The 16,822-nt window shown below is 44.1% G+C and overlaps 1 protein-coding gene across 3 annotated transcripts in view; it reads left to right on the top strand.

Annotated features, from left to right (window-relative positions):
* Positions 1 to 16,822, top strand: part of SPIN1 (spindlin 1) — a 57,073-nt gene that overhangs the window by 25,011 nt on the left and 15,240 nt on the right. For all 3 annotated transcript variants that reach the window (XM_049769580.1, XM_049769579.1, XM_049769582.1), the window contains exon 3: positions 16,755 to 16,803. In XM_049769580.1, coding sequence (XP_049625537.1) covers positions 16,755 to 16,803 — 49 coding nt within the window. The remainder of the gene's footprint in view (positions 1 to 16,754; positions 16,804 to 16,822) is intronic.

Genomic DNA, 16,822 nt, shown 5'->3' with positions numbered 1-16,822 from the left:
CAAGGCAAATGCCGCTGTGCTATCTCTCCGGGCCCTGGTTAAACACTCTTACCTTTTTTCTTTACATTAGAAAATTAAAAAAGGGGACCGAGAGATAGCATGGAGGTAAGCTGTTTTACCTTTCATGCAGAAGGTCATTGGTTCTAATCCCGGCATCCCGTATGGTCCCCCGAGCCTGCCAGGAGCGATTTTTGAGCGTGGAGCCAGGAGTAACCCCTGAACGCTGCTGGGTGTGACCCAAAAACCAAAAAAAATTTTTTTTAAATACATTTTTGTTAATATAAAAATAATAAAAGTTGCAGCAGCAATCAAACAGGCATTTGCTCCATAAGATGCACAAACATTTTCTCCCTTCTTTTGCTGGGGAAACATGCATCTTTTGGTCAAAAAATAGTCATTTGACGACATATGCTTGGGCTTATTTCTGTGCTCTGTTCTGTTTCCATAACCACACTGTTTTGATTACTGGAGCCTTACTATATAACTTGAGATCAGAACATGTGATACTGAAAGGCAAAAGAAATAAAATAATTTTTCTCTGCAGCTTCCCAAGGACTCGCCCTTGACCAAAAGATATATATTTTAACTCTGGCGCTTCAGAGGACCCCACCCCTTCCTAAATATCAAGAACTTGTCCTTGACATTTTAACTGTTGCAAACCTTATGACTTGTGGTTATCTAAATCTTGCAAAAATGTAACTGAGCAAATATCAAGTGTCACTACTCCCTGAAATGGACCACCCTACTGTAAGCTATATAAAGGCTTGTTAAATCTGGTCCGAGGCTCTCTCATCCTTGGGAGAGCCCCTGCATGCTTTTGCATGGTCTCTGCCTCTTGCCTTTGTTAGAGGGGTGTGTATAGAATTCCCGACCTTATCAATACGCACAGTTTGTGATACCTACAGTTTTGTTTGGCTTTGGCTATTTGGCCTTTTGTTATTACCCTATTTTACTTACAATGCAAATACACATTTGCATTGAAATGTGCATTGAAAAGCACATTTCAGTTTGTTTTGTTTTTGTTTTTGGACTATATGCAAGGCACCTTCTGTATGCAAAGGACGTGCTCCATCCACTTCTTGAGCACACTCTCTTCATGGTATTTTTTGAGTGTTAGTTTTTATCATTTGAATAATGGATTGCTATAGTGTGTACCTGGTGGGATTATTATAAGGAATAAGTGTGTTTGGATGTGTCAGGTTCTTGACTGGGTGCCTAGTCCATTACGAGTGTTTTCCAGAAAACATTTTTGGTCATGCTATTTACAATGAGATTTTTTACACCAGCTCAAAATTGTAAAAATTGCTTTTACTTATGAGTTAACCAGTGAAACCACTCAGGTTTTTGTCATTTGATAAATTTCCAGAGTATTTTTATGTATATCATTCAAAATTCTTATTTTCCCCTTTGATTCTGAAGTCATCCTCCTCTTAAGGCAGATGGTTATTGAGTGGTATGCATTTTGGTGTTAAGTAACTGAAGAAACCAAGTACTGATTTTTTGGTTGGGCCTTTGGGCATGTGTATATGGAATTCTGGGAATTGAATCTAGGACTCACCTAGGAAAGGCATGTTTTCTGCCATGAGCAACATTCGTGGTCACGTTTAAAACCAGGGTGCCAGAGAAGAGAGCACAATTGTGTGGTTTCTTCCAGTGGAGAAGTAGAGTTAAACCTGGTTTATTTTTCCTTCAATGATTTAATTGTATTTTCTCATTCTTTCTAAGGGACTTGGTTTTGCAACCTTTAAAATATATTTCTGGGGGGCCGGAGAGATAGCACAGTGGCGTTTGCCTTGCAAGCAGCCGTCCCAGGACCAAAGGTTCAAATCCCGGCGTCCCATATGGTCCCCCGTGCCTTCCAGGCGCTATTCCTGAGCAGATAGCCAGGAGTAACCCCTGAGCAACGCTGTGTGTGGCCCAGAAACCAAATATATATATATATATATATTTCTGTAAATATTTTACATTTCTAGTAGCTATTCCTGCTCTCTTCCTATTTTTAATGAACATGTAACATATACTTAGGCTATAAATTTTATTTATTACTATTATTATTATTTTGGTTTTGGGGGTTCACACTCAGTGATGCTTAGGGGTTACTCCTGGCTCTGCACTCAGAAATTGCTCCTGGCAGGCTCAGGGGACCATATGGCATGCCACGGATCGAACCTGGGTCCATCTGGTATTGGTCGCTTACAAGACAAACGCCCTACCACGGTGCTGTTGCACCGGCCCCCTATGAATTTTATTTTATTTATTTTGTTCTTTTATTTGGGGGGGGGGTGGTCACACCCAGCGGCGCTGCACACAGGGGTTACTCCTAGCTCTGTGCACAGAAATCACTCCTGGCAGGCACGCGGGACCTTATGGGATGCCCGGAATGGAACCAACATCTGTCCTGTGTTGGCTGCCCTACCTCTATGCTATTTCTCCAGCCCATATATTTATTTTAAAGAAGTTTTTCTTGGAGTCAGAAGACATCCTAAAAGTCTTAAGAAAATGCGGGCAGCGTTAGGGTGTTTGCCTGGCACGTGGCTGACCCAGGACAGACCTGGGTTCGATCCCCAGCATCTCATATGGTCCCCCAAGCCAGGAGTGATTTCTGAACACATAGCCAGAAGTAACCCCTTAGTGCAGGGGTGGTGAACACATGGTTCATGCGGCTCCGGCCCAAATGAATGCGGCTCTTGGTCTCTTATCATTATTTTGTATACTTTGTATATTTTGTGGATCTTTGCCAAGTTTGGAATTTGTTCTGCTTCTGAGGAGGGACCTCTGAGAAGAGATCTCCGAGCATGTAGTCCCTCCCGCCCCCAAGCTGCGTCCTCCCTTCTCCCATCCCTTGGAAACAACTGCAGGGGCCAGCGAGCGGGGGACCCGTGTGGTATATGTTGGGTCACATCTTGCCATTAGTTCTTAGTGTGGAGGACGCACACATCCTCATCATCACTGCAGGATTTTTACCCTCACTCGAAATGGCAAAATGCAATATGTGTTTCATGTATTATTGTTAAAATTATATGCTTTTGTGTGAGTGTTTGTCTGTTTTGGTAGGTCACTGCGTGGTGTGGCTCTCTGACTCACAGTTTAAAATTTTGGCTCTTTGTGTCGAACTAGTTCGCCACCCCTGCCTTAGCGTCACAGGCTGTGGTCCAAAAACAAACAAAAGAAAATGCTTTGTGCGATGGAGGCCTGGGTTTAGTTCCTGGTACTGCATGGTCTCTGGAGCACCCTCCAGAAGTAGGTGTCCCTGTCCATCCCACCAAAAAACAAAACCTAAACTAAAAGACTTTTTTTTTGTTTGTTTTTTGGGCCACACCCGGCAATGTTCAGGGGTTACTCCTGGCTGTCTGCTCAGAAATAGCTCCTGGCAGGCACGGGGGACCATATGGGACACCGGGATTCGAACCAACCACCTTTGGTCCTGGATCGGCTGCTTGCAAGGCAAATGCTGCTGTGCTATCTCTCTGGGCCCAGACATTTATTTTTTAAATAAAGTTTTTATTTATGCACAATGGTTACAAACCATTTGTAATTGGATTTCAGCCATGAAATGCACAACCCCCTTCACTAGTGCAACTTCCAGCCACTATTGTCCTCCCATTTCCAACCTTCCCCCACCCCCTGCCTGTCCTCAAGACAGGCACTGTATTTTTTTCTCTATCATTGTCATGGTAACTTAGTGTAGTTATTTCTCTAACTGCACTTACCAGTCTTTGTGATAAGCTTCTTATCATGGGGTTGTTCTCCAGCCCTCATCTCTATTTTCTCTGGGAGTTATTATTATACTGTCTTTTATTTTTCTTAAATACCACATATGAGTGATACTATTCTGTGCTTATCTCTTTCCCTTCTGACTTATTTCACGCAACATAATAGTCACCAAATCCATCCATTTATAAGCAAATTCATGACTTCATTTCTTCTAGCAACTGCATAGTATTCCATTGTATAGATGTACCACAGTTTCTCTGGCCACTCATCTGTTGATGGGCTTCTGGGTTGTTTCTAGATTTTGGCTAATATAAGTATTGCTGCTATGAACATAGGAGTGCTGAAGGCATCTTTGTATTGTGATTTTTGTGTTCCTAGTGTAAATCCCTAGGAGTGGTATTTCTGGATCATACGGAAGCTCAATGTCCAGTTTTTAAGGAGTGTCTATATTGTCTTCCAAAAAGGGTGGACTAGATGGCATTTCCACCAGCAGTGAATGAGAGTTCCTTTCTCCTCACATCCACGCCAGCGTGGTTGTTCTTGTTCTTTGTAATGTGTGCCAGTCTCTGTGGCATAAGACTTGTTTTGATTTGCATTTCCCCAGTGATTAGTGATGTGAAGCATTTTTTCATGTGCCTTTGGCCATCTGTATTTCTTCTTTGAGGAAATGTCTGTTAATTTCTTCTCCCCATTTTTTGTCTGTTTGTTTTTGGGCCACAACCAGTGACACTCAGGGATTACTCCTGGCTATGCACTCAGAAATTGCTCCTGGCTTGTGGGACCATATGGAACACCAGGGGATGGAACTGCGGTCAGTCCTAGGCTAGAGCGGGCAAGGCAGATGACTTACCGCTCTCGCAACCACCCTCTTCCCTCAATTTTTTGATGTGGTTAGATGTTTTTTTCCTGTTAGGTTCTGTCAGTGTCTTGTATATTTTGGATATTAGCCCCTTATCTGATGGGTGTTGAATGAATAGTTTCTCCCTTTTTACCCTATTTTTACCTTTTTACCCTATTCACTATTTCTTTGAATTGCAGAAGCTACTCCATTTAATGTAGTCCCATTTGTTTATCTCTGCTTCCACTTATTTGGAGAGTGCAGTTTCCTCCTTGAAGATGCCTTTAGTTTCAATGTCATGGATGCTTTGTCTACTTTTTCTTCTATTTACCTTATAGTTTCGAGTCTGATATCAAGGTCTTTTGTGCATAGATAGAGGTCAGAGTTTGCTTTTTTTTTTTGGTTTTGCGGGCCACATCCGTTTGATGCTCAGGGGTTACTCCTGGCTAAGTGCTCAGAAATTGCCCCTGGCTTGGGGGGACCATATGGGACTATGAGGGATCGAACTGCGGCCCTTCCTTGGCTAGTGCTTGCAAGGCAGACACCTCTAGTGCCACCTCGCCGGCCCCAGAGTTTGCTTTTTTGCATGTGTAAAAGCCCTTTCTTGATACAGTAAACAGTTCAGCAGTAGAACATCTGTCTTGAGAATGTGAGACCAGTGAAGTTGCTAGTTTGACACTCCCCCCTATCACCCCACATATTTTTGAGTGTATTCCCAGTAGTTGCTGTTTATGATTCCTGGTGCTAGAACAAAGTGTACAATCTGTGGTGCACCATACCAATTCAGTGTGAGCTCTGCGGTTGTGTGTGACTTCCAAAAAGCACAGCAACCAAAAGCATGTGACAGTCAGCAGTGCCACGACTAAAAACTGAGTGCTGCAGCAAACGAGCATCCCTAACAAGCATTACAACCAAGGTGCAGTCCACAGCATTGAAGAATCAAAGGGATGGGAGAGGGGTAAAAAGCCTTGAATTTGCTTTTGCACCGGTGTCTGGTGTCTGTTCTCAGTGTCATTTTTATCTGAGTATTTTACACCATTTCTTGTTGGTCACAAAAATTGCTAGGGCCTCTATGTGAAGCTTTGTGATGTGTCGGGTATACTTTTGGGAATCTCAAGTGTCAGTATTTGGGGGTATTGCTCTAGAGCAGGGGTCTCAAACTCATGGCCTACGCCTCCGTACAACATTTTGTGGCCCTGCCCTTGAGGAATCTTTTTTTGTTTTATTTCGTTTTAGTTGTTTGGGTCACACCCGCTAATGTTCAAGGCTTACTACTGACTTTGCACTCAAGTATCACCCCGACTTTGCCTCCTGCAGCCCCCAGGTAAATTGAGTTTGAGACCCCTGCTCTAGAGAGATTTTTCAGATTTTCTGTTTCTGTAGTTGAGAATATTCATACACTGCCTGATCTTTTTTCCTTTGAAGGTATCTTCCCTAGAAGCCACATTTCTTGCATATCACAGATGCTCTTAAGATCAGAAACTGGATTTAGGAACTTGGCTGAGCTGTGACAATCTTACAGGGAAGTGGAAAGGGAAAGGTACCTGCTTCAGAAATTGAGTGAGCATCCGAGGTTGGAGGTTAATAAGTGTAGTGGCGGGAATGGGGCTGGTGAAGATTTCTGATGTAATGAGTTGCTGGAACATATGCTTAGTGATGGAAAATTAAGTTAAAAGTTGGGTATTTAAAAAAAAAGTTGATTATTTGGCAATGTGTGACTGAAGGAGCAGTTAGAATAACTTGAGTGTCTGTACTTTTTCATGCCCCTTGTGATTTACTTTAGTATATAGTGTGAATAATTTTTGTGAATCATGGAAATATTTAATTTTTAAAATGATTTTTGGGGGGGTTCTGGTGGGATAGCACAGGGTAGGGCATTTGCCTTGCACACGGTCAACCCGGGACAGACCTGGTTTTGATCCTTCACATCCCATGTGGTTGTTCAAGCCTGCCAGGAGTAAACCCTGAGCACCACTGGGTGTGACCCAAACTCCCCTCAATAAAATAAAAATAAAATGTTATTTTTTTTCCTTCTGAGCCATTGATAATAAATGTATATGTAACTCCCTAATAAAAGGTTCATGATTTATTTTTCCATTCAAAAACCTATGTTCCTCATGTGAGTCGTTCACATTTGATGACTCCTGACATCAGTATTTATTACATTCACTCTCCTGTCACTGCTTTTTCTTAAGTGATGTGATCACTACTTAGCATTCTGTAGGAGTACCTCATGACTTTTGGGGTGGCACACCCGGCATGCTCAGGGGATACACCTGACTCTACACTCAGAAATTGCTCCTGGTAGGCTCAGGGGACCATATGTGATACCAGGGATTGAACTCAGGACTGTCCCGGGTCAGCCTCGTGCAAGACAAATGCTCTACTGCTGTGCCATCACTCCAGTCCCAGGAGTACCTCATTACTCTTTACAGAAGAAGAGATTACTTTGTGGATGTGCCATTTCAGGTTATTTTGGCATTTGGTAGTTTCTACTCTTCTCTTGGAAATAATTGCAACAAATGACTATATCTGATTTTCTTGCTGGTTCATTTTAATAGGTTTATTTATAGAAGCAGAACTTCGTCCATTTTTTAATACATATTGACAGGCTGGAGCAGTAGTTTAGCTTGCCTAGATAGGTCAGTAGTATGGGTCAGCTTTGGTCCAGCCTGGCATTGTACCTCGTCCCTGGAGTCCTACTCAGTGATTTCTGTGCATTAAGTGCACTGCTTCTTGTATGCACACATGAAGTGCATATTGAATTTTGTGTGGTGTATGAGATCTGTGCCATTTTGCATTCTTTTCTTGCTTTTGGTCCACATTTTATCATGTTCCAGGGACCTTGAGCCAGTGCTTAAGTGCCAGTGATCAAACCAGGGGTTCTAACATGCAAAGCATTTGCATTCTTAGTAGCCAGAACCTGTGTTTTCAGGACTGGAGAGCATGCACAGACCACAGGGTCAGTCCTCATACCACACAGTCTCTGGATTATTCTCATATACTTGGATAACTTGACTGTATAACACCTCTATGACCTTACTTTTCCTCATCTTTTAATGCATCTTTCTCAACTTGGAGAAGCTCTTCGTGTGATGTCGTTGCTGTGAACCTGTGTTTGATGTGTTATGTATGTTGTTAGTTAGTTGTGTGGGTCCCTTTGATCACTGGTCCATCTCCTGCTGAATCTTCCTGCTTTCTGGAGATCTCTTTTAGATTTTGCCCTTTCCTAATGACCTCTGTCATTTCCTGTTTATACTGTATATATGGTGCTTTTACTTTTCTGGAAGATTGTCTCTTCATATTTTCCAGGGAAGTTATGTTATATAAATTGATACCTATGACTTTAAAAGTCTGTATCTTCAGTTAGTAATGTAGTTGGGTATGGAATTTAGTATTTTGAATCATTTTAGTTTCTAGGCCAGAACAAACTTAGCATATCTTCTTTTCTTTAAAAGGATTTTCATTAAAAAAAAAAAAGATTTTCATCTTAGATCTTGGTTGATGTAGTAATGCCCTAAATTAGTGTACGTTTGCCTGCCTCCCCTTTTTGGGCTGCATCAGGCAGCACTCAGGGGTTTTACTCCTAGCTCTGTACTCAGAATTATAGTCGTGTCGGCTTGGGAGACCATATGGGATGTTGGGACTTGAAGCCTGGTTGGCCTCATGTAAGGCAAATGTTCTACCTGCTCTTCTATTATTCTGGCCTCAAGAATACTCTTTTTTTGTTTTGTTTTGTTTTGGGGCCACACCCAGTGAAGCTTAGGGGTTACTCCTGACTCTGCTCAGCAATCGTCCCTGGCAGGCTTGGGGACCATATAGGATGCCAGGGATAGAACCCAGGTCTGTCCCGGGTCGGACACATGCAAGGCAAATGCCCTATTGCTGTGCTATTCCTCTAGACTTAAGAATACTTCTTTTTCTGGGTGGGGGGGGGGGCTCATTACACCCGGCAACACTCTGATTACTCCTGGCTCTGCGCTCAAATCGCTCTTGACTGGGATAGGGGACGGGGACTATATGGAATGCTGGGATTCGAACCATTGTCCATCCAGTATTGGCTACGTGCAAGGCAAATGCCCTACCGCTTTGCACCAAGAATGCCTTTTTAAGCCCATTGGAAGATTATGTTTTTTGAGGGAAGTGGGAATGGGGTTGAACCATACCTGGATGAGAGTTGGCCTTGCGGGGGGGGGGGGGGAAGGGAGAGATATCACATATTGTGATCTAAGATCTTTATTTTTTTTTGCATAGTTACTAAATTGCTTGAATATCAGTCTTAGAATGTCCAGCAGCTGTCCCTTCACCAGTAGTGCACATTTCCTGCCACCAATATTCCAACAGTCTCTCTTCTCTCTCTCTCTCTCTCTCTCTCTCTCTCTCTCTCTCTCTCTCTCTCTCTCTCTCTCTCTCTCATATATATATATAAAATCTCACTCTCCATTCCTCTCTTTTTCCTTTAAACACTGGTTTGCAATGTTACTGAAGGGGTATCATGCGTATCACTTTGCTTCCTTTGAGCACCCACTTCTTGTACAGAGTGATCATTTCCAGCCATCATTGTCATAGTGTTCCCTTCTCTGCTCTAACTGTACTCCCCTACTGTTTGTGGCAAGCTTCCCGTCAAGGACTGGTCCTTCTGATCCTTGTCTCTATTTTCTTTGGGAATATTACCATATTGTGATTTTTTTTTTTAAGTATCCCACAAAGGAGTACAATTATTCTATCTCTCTGACTTATTTTGCTCAGCATAATAGTCTCCATATCTATCCATGTATAAACAAACTTCATGACCTCATTTTTCTTTTTTTTTCTTTTTTTTTTTGGTTTTTGGGCCACACCCGTTTGACGCTCAGGGGTTACTCCTGGCTATGTGCTCAGAAATCGCCCCTGGCTTGGGGGGACCATATGGGACGCGGGGGGATCGAACCACGGTCCTTCCTTGGCTAGCGCTTGCAAGGCAGACACGTTACCTCCAGCGCCACCTACCCGGCCCCAACCTCATTTTTCTTAACAGCTGCATAATATTCCATTGTGTAAAAGTACCACACAAAGTAGCCACTCATGTTGTTAGCACCTGGATTGCTTCTAGATTCTGGCTATTGTAAATAGTGCTGTGAAGAACATAGTAGTTCAGAGGGCACTTTTGTGTTGTAGGGCATATATCCCTAGGAATGGTATTGCTCGATCATTAGGAAGTTCAATGTTCATTTTTTTTTTGTTTGTTTGTTTTTGTGGTTTTTGGGTCACACCAGGCAGTGCTCAGGGGATACTCCTCCTAGCTCCACACTCAGAAATTGCTCCTGACAGGCACAGGGGACCATATGGGACTCCGCTGGGATTCAAACCGATGACCTTCTGTATGAAAGGCAAACACCTTACCTCCATGCTATCTCTCCGGCCCCCAATATTCAGTTTTTAAGGAATATCATAGCGCTTGCAAGGAAAGATTGCGACCGCGGTTCAATCCCCCAGCGTCCCATATGGTCCCCCCAAGCCAGGGGCAATTTTAAGTGCTTAGCCAGGAGTAACCCTTGAGCATCAAATGAGTGTGGCCCGAAAAAACAAACAAAAAAAGAACAAGAACAGTGCTGACAGGGATATGGGGAGAAACGGACTCTCATTCACTGCTCCTGGGACTGTCAACTGGTACAGCCTTTCTGGAAAACAATATGGATATTGTTCAAAAAACAAAATTGAGTTCCATATGACCCAGTAATACCACTCCTGGGAATACATTGTAAGGGCCCAAAAACACAATGCAGAAAAGCCCTCTGCTCCAAAGTTCAATGCAGCACTATTCACAGTCCGAATCTGGAAACAACACAAATGCCAGAGGTTAGATGAATGGATGGATAAAAAGTATATAGTTCCAGAATGGGAGAAAACTCTTCACCTAATACCCATCTGATAAAGGGCTAGAAAATCTAAGATACATAAGGTACTGGCAAAACTTAACAAGTAAAAAGCATCCAACATCATCAAAAAATGAGGAAAAGAAATGGACGGACATGGCGAAAAGACACAATGAAAATATGCTCCATCCACATCACTAATCATCAGGGAGATGCAAATCTAAACAACAATAAAGTATCATCTCCCACCACAAAGACTGCCAAATATCACAAAGAACAAAAACAACCAGTGATGGAGTGAATGTGGGGAAAAGGGACTCTCATTCACTGCTGGTGGGAAGGCAGTCTAATCCAGCCATTTGGAAAATAATATGGATATTCTCTGAGTACAGAGCCAGGAGTAACTCCTGAGCGCCACTGAGTGTGGCTCAAAAACAATAAAGAAAATTATTTTTACTCTGTTTTGCAATATTAAAATATAGACCCATTTCTGTATTTTTAATAATAAAGGTTTATTTGCTTCATTTTTTGTTTGTTTGTTTTTGGGCCACACCCAGCAATGCTCAGGGGTTACTCCTGGCTGTCTGCTCAGAAATAGCTCCTGGCAGGCACAGGGGACCATATGGGACACCAGGATTTGAACCAACCACCTTTGGTCCTGAATTGGCTGCTTGCAAGGCAAGTGCCACTGTGCTATGTCTCCGGGCCCTGCTTCATTTTTTTTTTTTTGGTTTTTGGGCCACACCCTGTGACGCTCAGGGGTTACTCCTGGCTATGCGCTCAGAAGTTGCTCCTGGCTTCTTGGGGGACCATATGGGACGCCGGGGGATCGAACCGCGGTCCGTCCTAAGCTAGCGCAGGCAAGGCAGGCACCTTACCTCCAGCGCCACCGCCCGGCCCCATGCTTCATTTTTTTTGTTTGTTTGTTTTGTTTTTTGTTTTTTTTTGGGGGGCCACACCCAGCAGTGCTCAGGGGTTACTCCTGGCTGTCTGCTCAGAAATAGCTCCTGGCAGGCACGGGGGACCATATGGGACGCCGGGATTCGAACCAACCACCTTTGGTCCTGGATCGGCTGCTTGCAAGGCAAACACCGCTGTGTTATCTCTCCGGGCCCATGCTTCATTTTTTAATAATAAAGGTTGATTCAGTTTTTTTGCTTTTTACCTGGCAGTGTTCAAGGTTCTCTCCTTGCTCTACTTTCAGGGATCGAACCTACATTTTATCTGTACAAGGCAGTGCCCATCCCACAGTGCTATTGTTCCTGACCCTAATAAAATATCTTTAATGCATGTACTTTATAAAATAAGATTCAAACTGAAAATAATATCAAGTTTAAATATAATAAACATTTTCAGTAATACGATATAGACACATTTTCTTTCTACTAAAATGGTAAAAGTGGTCTGAAGTGTAGGGGCTAAAGAATAAGAAAGCCCTTAGCAACACTAGTTGTGACCCCAAAACATAAGTAATTAAGATCTTAACTTTGGGGCCGGGCGGTGGCGCTGGAGGTAAGGTGCCTGCCTTGCCTGCGCTGGCCTAGGACGGACCGCGGTTCGATCCCCCGGCATCCCATATGGTCCCCCAAGCCAGGAGCGACTTCTGAGTGCATAGCCAGGAGTAACCCCTGAGCGTCACCGGGTGTGGCCCAAAAAACCAAAAAAAAAAAAAAAAAAAAAAAAAAAAAAAAAAAGCATTGGGGCCGGGCGGTGGCGCTGGAGGTAAGGTGCCTGCCTTACCTGCGCTAGCCTAGGAGACGGACCGCGGTTCGATCCCCCGGCGTCCCATATGGTCCCCCAAGCCAGGAGCGACTTCTGAGCGCATAGCCAGGAGTAACCCCTGAGCGTTACCGGGTGTGGCCCAAAAACCAAAAAAAAAAAAAAAAAAAAAAAGATCTTAACTTTGTTTCACTTAAAAAGTAGGGGGCTCACAAGATGATTCTCTAGGGGCCATGGGACCTCTGTGGAGGAGTATTCAGCAGTAGGAGGCTGTGTACATCCCTAAGCTTCCTTCCTCCTTGGCTTCTCTGGTCTTCCTTGTGGAGACTGACCCGATAGTGTTGACTCCACACTATTGGGGGAAAGTAGGCACAAGAGGTATATGAGGAAGCCCCTTGGACCTGCAGTGGGTGCCTTAAAAGAGAAGGCAGCAGTTGTGGAGGGCCTGTGCTGTTCCGACACAGTGAGGTGACACTGTGAGGAAGAATCCCAACTGTCCAGCTACTGTTTAGAAGCCAGGGGTGAGCGTAAGGCCTGGTCCATAAAAACCCTGGGGATGGAATGCTTCCCTATCAGGTTGTCCAACAAACCACTCCTCCTGAACTGAAACCCTTCCTGTGATCAGAACCCCATTTTGGGAACTGGGATTCTTACTTTGTGTACCGACTATTGGTAGGAAGCACCTGGTGATGGAGCCAGAATGTTGGATGAAGTTTACTGATGGTCAGTGACTAGTGGTTAAGGGTCAGGTCAGTTTAAGTTTATGCATTCAGTGGATTCTGGTCTACTGCCTTATCAGAAAATCTTGGGGGAAGTATTAGAATCAGGAGGAAGAGGGTCATAAAAGGATGAGAATAAAGAATGGATGCTTGCTTTTTTTTTTTTTTGGTTTTTGGGTCACACCCAGCAATGCTCAGGGGTTATTCCTGGCTCTACGCTCAGAAATCACCCCTGGCAGGCTCGGGGGACCATATGGGATGCCGGGATTTGAACCAGCGACCTTCCGCATGTAAGGCAACCGCCTTACCGCTGTGCTATCTCTCCGGCCCCGGATGCTTGCTTTTTATAGGCAACAAAACCCATGAGGTGTGGCAGAATTATAGAGATTCTCTTGGGAACCGTAGGGTCCACTGTGTGCATCTGTATGGGGCCCTTGTTATACCCAGCAGGCCATCTCCAAAGACATTGCCTTAATTTATAGATATTTCTCTGGGCCTTGATCTTTTCTGGACTCACTTGGGATGGGAATCCCTTCTTGAGGACCTCCCCAGGAACCAGAATCCTTTCTTAGGAATAGGACACCCCACCCCACGGGAGTCTTTCCTCCAAACAGTAAGAATAACTCTTTAAGGATCCTGTGGTGGGGTGGGGTGGGGAGTGGGGTATCATCATCCAGGGAATATCACTCAATTGCCCAGAGTCTTCTTGGTGCAGGTTCTGGTATCCCAGGATTGTGTACACACTGGTAGGGCTCCAGGAAATACCTGTCACTAGTGGTCACCCTTTCTCAGCTCATTAATGGGGTCATGGGTCCTCTGGCCTTCTTCCCACTGCACCCCAACCTCCCAAATGCCCCAGGAATAAGGAACCAAGGGTTTGCCCTGTGGCCCCGAGACTGGCCCATTTTGCTCACATAGACACTTGGCCCTGGGACCTTTTCTGCTGAAGACACATGCACATGCACCTGGTGTCCCCTGATTCTGTGCCTGTTGGCCCTGGCCCTTCCTATCACTCAGGTGTTACTGTCCACTGCAGTTGCTCTGTGACATCTGTTTTTGCTTGTGAGTTTTGTTGTTTGAGTTTAGCAGTCATCTTACACCCCTTTGACATACTTTGCTTTTAATAGCAAAACTATATTGATGTGTCTTCTTCTTTGGCTGTTCTGTTGATTTTTTGTTTGTTTTTGTTTTTGGGTCACTTGACTGTGCTCAGGGCTTCCTCTTGGTTCTGCACTGAGGCGTCACTCCTGATAGAGCTGCCAGGAATTGAAACATGGGTCAGCCTGTTAGAGAAAGCAAAGCACCTTACCTGCTCTACATTGTTCAGTCCTTCTTTAGCTGTTTAAAATACCATTTCCCCAAAATATTCTAGAAATGTGGTCAAGTTGTATCTTAGGATGGTCTTGTTTATCTTTTTTTTTTTTTTTTTTTTTAAGTTAAGTAAAAACAGGTTTTGTGTAGAAATTCTGAGGAAGAGGAGAGGAAGAGTAATGCTTGTCAGGAGAGTATGGGCTTCTTCCAAGGCAGAAAGATCAGGAGCCCAAGTCCATTTCAGCACTAAAGTGCGTAAGTCCTCTCCAGGGGGAGAGGCAAGTGGCATGCTTGAACAGCACATGAGCATAGCAGCGACACATGGCTCAGGAGCCCACACATGTGCCTGACTTTCAGCTTCTTCCCGAGATACTTGGGAAGCTGTGCTGAGGTTTCAAATAGCTTTTCCTCCGACTTGTTGCTCACTGTTGTGCAGTCCAGTTTCATTGACAGGAGGCCACTGGATAATACATTGAAGGTTTCTGAGCAACTCCAACCTCCTTCCTAATCCCTGAGGAGCCATATTTAAACCATTTGTGCTGGAGTGTCTTCGTTCATGGATTTGGGCATGTTGGGGGCCGCATCTGATCCAGGAATCCGATTTCTGGTGGAGTTATGGAGATGTGGTATGCATCAACCCTCAGTTCATAATTTTTTTTTCATTTTTTACCCCCTTTTTGATCATACTTTTTTATTTTGGCAATTTAATTCTTTTGAAAACGTTATTGGTTGATTAGTTGGTTGGTTGTTGGGCCACACACAGTGGTGCTCAGGGAATCACTCCTGCTCTGCTCTCAGAAATCGCCCCTGGCTGACTGGGGGACCATTTGGGTATGGGGAGTCTAACCGAGTCCCTGCCAGGTCCAGTCGGCCACATGCAAGGCAAACACCCTACTGCTCTGCTATCTCTCCGGTCCCTAATTTTTATTTATTTATTTATTTATTTATTTATTTATTTATTTATTTTATTTTATTTTTTTTTTTGTGTGTGTGTGGTTTTTGGGTCACACCCGGCAGTGCTCAGGGGCCACTCCTGGCTCCATGCTCAGAAATTGCTCCCGGCAGGCACGGGGGACCATATGGGACGCCGGGATTCGAACCGATGACCTTCTGCATGAAAGGCAAACGCCTTACCTCCATGCTATCTCTCCGGCCCCCTAATTTTTATTTTATTTTATTTATTTATTTTTGGGCCACACCCGGTGGTGTTCAGGGGTTACTCCTGGCTGTCTGCTCAGAAATAGCTCCTGGCAGGCACGGGGGACCATATGGGACACCGGGATTCGAACCAACCACCTTAGGTCCTGGATTGGCTGCTTGCAAGGCAAACGCCGCTGTGCTATTTCTTCAGGCCCCCTAATTTTTGATTTTTAATGGATCTTGAACCTACTTCTATATACTTAGGTTTTTGTTCGTTCGTTTGTTTGTTTGTTTTTTCCTTAGGGGCTGTTCTTGGCTGTTTAGGAGTTACCCTGAGGACAATATTGGGGGCCCATTTGTAGGGATCAAACCAGAATGGGCTTCTTGTACTTTTGCCCATATTTGTAGTTCTTTCAATAGTGTTCTTAAATTGCTTGACATAAGTTCGTTATGAATTTACAGTCTGCTTTTTTCATAGTTAATACATATTTTGCCTATGGGGTCATACCCAGTGATGCACAAGAGTCTGGGCACTTGGTGGTACCACTTGGGTCACATCCCAGCACTCATGACTTTTGCAGGCATTTGAAAAAGTACTGTTGTACTTTCCATATTTTCTTGAATTCCTGTAAGCAATTTGTGCTATGGTGGGTTTCTAACAGTTTTCATTCTGTGAGTTGCTTTCTTCTGGAAGGGAAACCGTTTTTGTGACTCTCATTGGTGAATGTGTTGAAATGGATGACTAGGTCAGACTTGAAAGCGTTTGTGCCTTCTTTCCTATTGTAGTGGAAGATGTTGGATACCCTTTCTCTTCCATTGCTCTCAAGAACAAAACAGTGCTCTTCTGTTGTGGGGTGGGGGTCAGGCCTACTGCTGGTGCTCTCTGATCACCGCTGGGCCGCCTGCAGTCTTCTCCCAACTGCCTGTTGTCAGGACTCAGTCCACCCGCCATCTTGTGCCGCCTACCTTAGGCTTGGGTCCAGGTGTTCATGGCAGTCATTCCCTACTCTCTGTATTCAGATGTAATTCTGTGCAAGGCTAAGATAGTCACTTATTTTTGTCCACACAATCTTGATTTTCTTTATTATTATTATTATTTTTTTTTTGGTTTTTGGGCCACAACCGGCTATGCTCAGGGGTTACTCCTGGCTGTCTGCTCAGAAATAGTTCCTGGCAGGCACGGGGACCATATGGGACACCGGGATTCGAACCAACCACCTTTGGTCCTGGATCGGCTGCTTGCAAGGCAAACGCTGCTGTGTTCTCTCTCCGGGCCCTTGATTTTCCTTTTTATGCCTGATTAGGGAGAGAGAACGTTTCCCCCCTATACTTGTGCCTTCCCAGACTCCCTTTTTCAAAAACTAAGTAAACAGAAGATGTGAACATGATGGAGGTTTCTATAGAAATTCTAAGAAGTTTGTTTTCATTTATCTTTTTCTCTTTTTTATTCTCTTGTAGGCCATGCAGGTGTGTCTGCAAGCATGATGAAGAAAAGGACGTCCCACAAGTAAGCACTTTTTGATACT

The sequence above is a fragment of the Suncus etruscus genome, chromosome 3, assembly GCF_024139225.1.
Source record: "Suncus etruscus isolate mSunEtr1 chromosome 3, mSunEtr1.pri.cur, whole genome shotgun sequence".
Lineage (NCBI taxonomy): Eukaryota > Metazoa > Chordata > Mammalia > Eulipotyphla > Soricidae > Suncus > Suncus etruscus.
The sequence above is the reverse complement of the archived record's forward strand: the minus strand, read 5'-3'. Positions and strand labels throughout refer to the sequence as shown.